The sequence below is a fragment of the Conger conger genome, chromosome 5 (genome assembly GCF_963514075.1).
Source record: "Conger conger chromosome 5, fConCon1.1, whole genome shotgun sequence".
NCBI classification, from domain to species: domain Eukaryota; kingdom Metazoa; phylum Chordata; class Actinopteri; order Anguilliformes; family Congridae; genus Conger; species Conger conger.
This window is the reverse complement of record NC_083764.1, coordinates 35624581-35631994: the sequence shown is the minus strand read 5'-3', so window position 1 is coordinate 35631994 and position 7414 is coordinate 35624581. Positions and strand designations below refer to the sequence as shown.

General features: G+C 42.2%; 1 protein-coding gene across 1 annotated transcript in view; it reads right to left on the bottom strand.

The window, feature by feature from the left end:
* Positions 1-1768: 1768 nt before the first annotated feature.
* The window catches only part of LOC133128458 (adenylate cyclase type 8-like), a 28157-nt gene continuing 22511 nt past the window's right edge, over positions 1769-7414 (bottom strand). Inside the window, exons 14-18 of the mRNA XM_061241988.1 lie at positions 6040-6198; positions 4340-4486; positions 3974-4066; positions 3656-3773; positions 1769-2656 (exon numbers count right to left, since the gene is read on the bottom strand). Of these exons, the coding sequence (XP_061097972.1) occupies positions 2187-2656; positions 3656-3773; positions 3974-4066; positions 4340-4486; positions 6040-6198 (987 nt within the window). The 3' untranslated portion in view covers positions 1769-2186. The remainder of the gene's footprint in view (positions 2657-3655; positions 3774-3973; positions 4067-4339; positions 4487-6039; positions 6199-7414) is intronic.

The window sequence follows — 7414 nt, the reverse complement described above, 5'->3', positions numbered from 1 at the left end:
TTCAACTCCCTCCAAAGATTTTCTATGGGGTTGAGATCTGGAGACTGGCTAGGCCACTCCAGGACCTTAAAATGCTTCTTACGAAGCCACTCCTTCGTTGCCCGGGCGGTGTGTTTGGGATCATTGTCATGCTGAAAGACCCAGCCACGATTCATCTTCAATGCCCTTGCTGATGGAAGGAGGTTTTCACTCAAAATCTCACGATACATGGCCCCATTCATTCTTTCCTTTACACGGATCAGTCGTCCTGGTCCCTTTGCAGAAAAACAGCCCCAAAGCATGATGTTTCCACCCCCATGCTTCACAGTAGGTATGGTGTTCTTTGGATGCAACTCAGCATTCTTTCTCCTCCAAACACGACAAGTTGGGTTTTTACCAAAAAGTTCTATTTTGGTTTCATCTGACCATATGACATTCTCCCAATCCTCTTCTGGATCATCCAAATGCTCTCTAGCAAACTTCAGACGGGCCTGGACATGTACTGGCTTAAGCAGAGGGACACGTCTGGCACTGCAGGATTTGAGTCCCTGGCGGCGTAGTGTGTTACTGATGGTAGCCTTTGTTACTTTGGTCCCAGCTCTCTGCAGGTCATTCACTAGGTCCCCCCGTGTGGTTCTGGGATTTTTGCTCACCGTTCTTGTGATCATTTTGACCCCACGGGGTGAGATCTAGCGTGGAGCCCCAGATCGAGGGAGATTATCAGTGGTCTTGTATGTCTTCCATTTTCTAATAATTGCTCCCACAGTTCACACCAAGCTGCTTACCTATTGCAGATTCAGGCTTCCCAGCCTGGTGCAGGTCTACAATTTTGTTTCTGGTGTCCTTTGACAGCTCTTTGGTCTTGGCCATAGTGGAGTTTGGAGTGTGACTGTTTGAGGTTGTGGACAGGTGTCTTTTATACTGATAACGAGTTCAAACAGGTGCCATTAATACAGGTAACGAGTGGAGGACAGAGGAGCCTCTTCAAGAAGAAGTTACAGGTCTGTGAGAGCCAGAAATCTTGCTTGTTTGTAGGTGACCAAATACTTATTTTACAGAGGAATTTACCAATTAATTCATTAAAAATCCTACAATGTGATTTCCTGGATTCTTTCCCCCCATTCTGTCTCTCATAGTTGAAGTGTACCTATGATGAAAATTACAGGCCTCTCTCATCTTTTTAAGTGGGAGAACTTGCACAATTGGTGGCTGACTAAATACTTTTTTTGCCCCACTGTATATGTCAGTATCTCAAACAGTTTTAAGAGGAGAGACAAAGTGCTACCAGTATAGCATGACCAAAATGGGTCAATGGATTGTGGTAGTGAACTAATCTTATTAGTGAAAACGCTGTTGAAATTAATGGTGCTATGTGAAAAGATCTCTCATTGGGCCCCACCACCACAGAAACTCCTCTAATATTTTCATATCAATATGTGGAACTACAAAGTAAGACTGTTGAAACTGGTTTAAAGTGCTAGCTGTTTTGAGACTGAGAATCAACCAGAAGAATTAGTCTCAATCCCAGGCTCAGTATGAGATCATCTGCCCTCTGTAGCCATTCATTTGGCCAACAACGTGTGAATTTATTTCCTTGGCAACTCATCTTTTCATTTATTTCCACCATAATAAATAATTATTACTCTGCTTTTGAGCGGTGCTTACATTTTTTCCAAATATTGGGAAAAGTACACATTTAGCTGAGAGGACAAGTTTTAATCATCTGGATTCACTTTTTCCATACTCAACACACACTATTTTTCCAAAATTAAAATGAACATCACACACTTTACAATTACACTATATAGCACTTATAATACATTACTCAAAATGATTTATACTCTAATATGAAGAATGTGGCTTTGAGAAACGAGAAGTTGGCTGAAACTTTCATATTGTGTACATTTTTGGCTATTTTCCCTTTATTCCTCCAGAAGAGGATCTTAACAGTCATCAATGCATTTTATAAAACAAACAAATATGCAAATAATGAAGTTCAATTCTATGATGTTTATCTAAGAGTCCACATAATTCAAATTCTCCTGAAAACAGTACATTTATTGAAGAGGAATTTTGAGTTCCTTGGCATGAAGATCTCCAGATGGAGGCAGACAGAAAGGTCCGAGTGTATATCTATAAGAAACTACAGAGGTAGTGGCGTGGCGATGTCTGAAAGGCGAAGAAGACGTACATCTCCGAGTGCACGTTCAGAGGATTGTTGTTGAGCTGTCCCGGAGCAATCCGTTGGTGGAGCTCTCTAGGGTTCTCTGATTGTTCTGTGGGGAGAGGAGGTATCCCCCGTTGGCTTCTCTCAGCTTCTCTCTGTGGCGAGCCTGCAGCAGCCCGAACACCACGCCTGCCAGCGTGGTGCGCCCCCCTCTGGTGGAGCTCCTGTCCACCGTGGGGCGGTAGGCCTTCTGGGCACGGCTGCTGCTGATAAAGTAGGTGCGTATCATGCCCTGCTGCTCACTGACACCCTTGATGAAGATCTCGCCTCGCAGCTCCAGGACGAAGCCCCAGTTGGCCAGGATCTGCTTGGTGGCCTCAGGCACCTGGATGCGCCTGCTCACCCCCGTGCTGTCCATGCGGCTCGCCAGGTTCACCGTCATCCCCCAGATGTCATACTGCGGCTTGGTGGCCCCTATCACTCCGGCCACCACTGGCCCGTGGGCAATCCCTGTCAAGTCATGCCAGGGGGAGGAGGAGAGATAAGCACAGCCGTAGAATAGAATAAGCATCCACAATTCATTTCAGCCACAACGTGAATGTACTCATTTCTTATGTTGTCGAATGATCATATTTGGTTCCTCAGCATCTATAGTATATTTAATTGTAACAGTCCTCACAATAACAAACAACAAAAAAAACGACCAGCGGTTTTCTCTATGGTAGGGGTTCCTTGGGAGCCACTGTTGTCACTGTCAATCTCTTGGTTAGTTATGGTTGATGAAAATATAATGTATGTTTTTGTTCTTCCTCTTTTTCCTCAAGATTTACTTTAATGCAATGCAGGTTCAGCTTGTTGCCATTTGCTTTTGTTTTAACCCTTTATTCAGAAGAGGTGCTGAGGACAATCCTTCAATGTCAGTGACCTGGTGGCCACACATTCAGAAGGTAGGGCCTCACTGATTTCACCTGTCTGCAATTTATTGAATTGACAAATACGCATTACTTTGTTTGTAGTGTATACTGGAACATTTAACAATTTTGTTGCTCTTGGTGATAAAAGATTGGGAGTCTTGGGATGTTAAATCCTATTTGAGTAAAGTATTCAATATAGATAATTGTGTGTCATTAAGATTAACAGCTCATTAGCCCTTCAGAAGTTACAATTATGCCTAGAACAAAAAACAGCATACACACTGGGATGAGAGGGTTGAGTTGTGTTGGAAAACCCATGCCTATGGCTGTCACATAAATGCTCAGATGCGCAGAGGAAATTTAATTTAGGAAGATTAGCTGTCTACTGCATGCCATCGATTGTGGGAAATATTGAGACTCAAATGCATTTTGGAGTAACGTGGATTCAATTACGTTTCTACATTGTCTGGTGTATTGGAACCTATAAAAAGTGCAAACCCTACCTTCTGGTCCTCTCGGCTGACTGAGTTGCACCAGGCAAAGTCAACTGAGCACAGAAAGGTATTTGACCCAGGTCCGTTTTAGAGTGGCTTACCAACACGCAGCTGGAAGTTATTAGAAGAGCGTTTATTGAATTCTTTCAGGGTCTCCTGCATGGCAAGGGCAAATAGGACCAGCTCACAGAGGTGATGCCATTCGTCTCGAGCATGAGCCTGTGGAAATTGGGAGGGGGAGGAACCAGGTGTTGGGGTGATCACTAATACACAAGTGCATTTTTAATGGTTCCTTCTAGAAAGTGATGTACCAACACACAGTGAAGGACAAAGCAACACAATTTGCTTCGTAAAGTAAATGCCTCCAGCTACACCAGCTAAGAAGTATAACATGTAATTTAATGTCAGCAGGTAGTTACCTTCCTATCAGGTGACAGACCAGAAGCCGCCATGTAACAGCTGCCAATAGTTTTGATTTTTTCAATGTCGTTAAAGTAGGACTCCTCCAGCAGCTAAAGCAAACAGAAAGAGGTCTCATTCACAGGCATAACCAATATTATCATCCTTTTTATGAGTTATAAGCAAGAGTAGGCATGCCAACATCAAGCAACAGAGATCACGATAACCTCATTGAGCTGCCATGTGTAGTGCTCAATGCTGTATTCATAATAAAAACTAAAAAATTGTTAAACTGAAATGCTATATATGCATGGTGCAAAAGCACAAGATATGCAGAGTTTAATGTTGGGGGAGAAAGGTATGTGAAACCTGACTTTCTCGCTCACCTCATCAAAGTCTGCAATAATCTCATTCAGTAGTCTTAAGCACTCCACCCCTTCATGCTTGATCTCTTTCTGTTCGTAGTAGTCGGTGAACCCAGGGATCGAGGCGAACATCACCCCCACCTCGTCATAGGACTGGGAGTACAGGTCCTTTCGAGGATTCAGAAGAAAAGAAAGCTATGTACAGTAGTGTGCAATGATGATTATACACTTAACACAATGAAGATAAATCAGAAACCAAGTACTGTTCAAGTATTTATTTCATGTAATATTGGTACATGTAGAAAAAAATAAGTAAACAGATTCCGTTAAACCATTCCATATGATTTGAACTTCATTCCAAAGAGATTCTTTCGATGTTACAACAGATTTTTACATTTTGGTATCGATTTGCTCAATCGGATTAAGGTCTGGACTTTGAACGGGCCAAATTATAACTTTTATGTTACCAGATGATTATTTTGATCAAGTGACATCTTGTAAGGCTACAATGCAGCTATGAACAGTCTCAGAGAGCTCCTTCCGTCGTGCCATCGTGTTTAACACTGTGACACTGCTCAAAGTTCGTGTTACCTTAAATACTGGAACAACTGACCATCAGAAGTAATTTGGCACAATAATGTTGCTTCAAACCAGTTTAAACAAATTGTTTAGCATCAACAATCATTGAATGAGGCTTCAAACATGCATTCATGCTATGTAAAAGTAAAAAAAATAAAATGTAATTCTTTTTTCTAAAAAAATGATGTTTTCAGTGTTCTGTTTATTACCCATACTTTTACCCCAATGTAATTGTGGGATATAGTTTTTTGTTCTCATTGCCAACAATAGTATTGTTCAATACATTTTCACCAAAAAATTTTTTATAAGTAATATATTAGGAGGGCGGCACAGATGGTGCAGTGGGTAGCACTGCCGCCTCACAGCAAGGAGGCCCAGGGTTCGAATCCCCGTTGGCCGGGACCTCTCTGTGTGGAATTGGCTTGTTCTCCCCCTGTCTGTGTAGGTTTCCTCCCACAGTCCAATGACATGCAGGTTAGACTGATTGGAGAGTCTAAATTGGCCATAGGTATGAGTGTGTGAGTGAATGGTGTGTGCCCTGCAATGGACTGGTGACCTGTCCAGGGTGTATTCCTGCCTTTTGCCCAATGTATGCTGGGATAGGCTCCAGCCCCCCTGCGACCCTGTTCAGGATAAGTGGGTTAGGATAATGAATCAATGAATGAATGAATATATTAGGACCCCTTTTAGAAAAATGTGGTGGTGTATAATCATCACTGCACACTACTGTATTGCAAAGCATTGGCAAACTCCATGATATGAGTCAGGATGCCTATCTATGCATTTTTCTAGTTCCTAAAGTTCCTAATAGCTAATTGCAGCATACTAATTGCTGCTGCTATGTCAGATTAATGTTCATTATTACCAACACATACTTACTTATTTGTGTGTTTTTGCATCAGACCTGGGTCAAATACGTAATTGTTTTGGATTCAAATACAGTACTTTTCTGTGCTTTCCTGGTGTAATTGAACCAACCAAGTGGACCAGAAGATTTGGACCTTTTGAGAGTATTTTTTTGAGAAAAGCTCAGTAAAGCATATAAAAGTATTTGAATCCAAAACAATGAGGTATTTGACCCAGGTCTGGTTTGCATGTGCATAGTATGAATGCTGATGAACGGTGAGCAGTGTTTACAGTACCTCGTCATGTCGGTTTCTCTCCAGGAAGTGCTGTACCACATGGGAGGGCAGGATGTTGTGCAGCAGGCACTCGTTGTGTTCCCGGAGCTCCTTCATGTCCTCCACTTCCTGCCGTGCCTGCATCCGCCACAGGAAGTCCAGTCTTGCTGTTGCCTCCAGCTGAGAGGAAGGTGACACAGGGTAAAGGCCCAGCCACACCAAGAATGATAACTATAACTATAACAATAATGAATGGATGATAATGTTCTGTAAATAGTCTCTCAGTTATGTCATCAGCCATTTTGCATGTGGCGCCCTGTAAATTTGGTTGAATTTCGATTGGCTGTCAGTGTTTTATTGTTCATGCAGCTGGAAAAAAATTGTTATGAAAGTGATCCCAACAATGTTGTCTGTCACTATTGTCATTGTGGTGAGGACTCCACCATCCAATTGAACTTGAAGGATTTTTAAAACAACATATAGTTATTGTTATAGTTATTGTTGTTTGTGTGGATGGGCCTTTACAGTATTAAATGACGCTTCCCACAATTGATGAAAGAATAAAAACTGGAGCTTTTTAATGACGTGAAAATGGTTCAGTGTATGGTGCAAGAACACAATGGCTATCTACAGATATTCTTATTCAGAGCAACTTGGGAGCTTGCATTATAAACTCAGTTTATTAGGTACAGTACTCCTTTCTACTACTGCGTAGAACCTCAATTTGCCCCCAGAATTCTTTGTGGCATGGATTTGACTGGAAACATTCCTTGGAGATTCTGGTCCATGTTGACAATAGCATCACAGATTTGTCGGCTGCACAATCATGCTCCGAATTTCCTCTTCCACCGCATCCCAAAGGTGTTATATTGGATTGAAACTCAGGAGGCCATGGGAGTACAATGAACTCATTGCCATGTTCATGGAACCGGCTTAAGATGACGTGTGCTTGGTGACATGGTGTCCTGCTAGAAGTAGCTATCAGAAGATAGACTGTGGCCACAAAGGAAGCTCATGGTCAACAACAATGCTCAATTTGTATTAATGGGTCTAATGTTTGACAATTACACCATTACACCACCACTACCAGCCTGAACCAGTGACACAAGGCAGGATGGATCCATGGATAGTTGTTTACACCAAAACTTACTGTCTGCATGTAGCAGCAGAAATCAAGATTTGTCACACCAGGCAACATTTTTCCAATCTTCAACTGTCCAGTTTTGGTGAGCCAGTTTCCTGTTCTTCTGCATACCACGGTAATGCATGGTTATTTGAGTTACCGTCTCCTTCCTGTCAGCTTGAACGAGTCTGGCCATTCTCCTCTGACCTCTCTCATTAACAAGGAATCATCACCTACAGAACTACTGCTCACAAGATGTTTTTTATTCTCTGT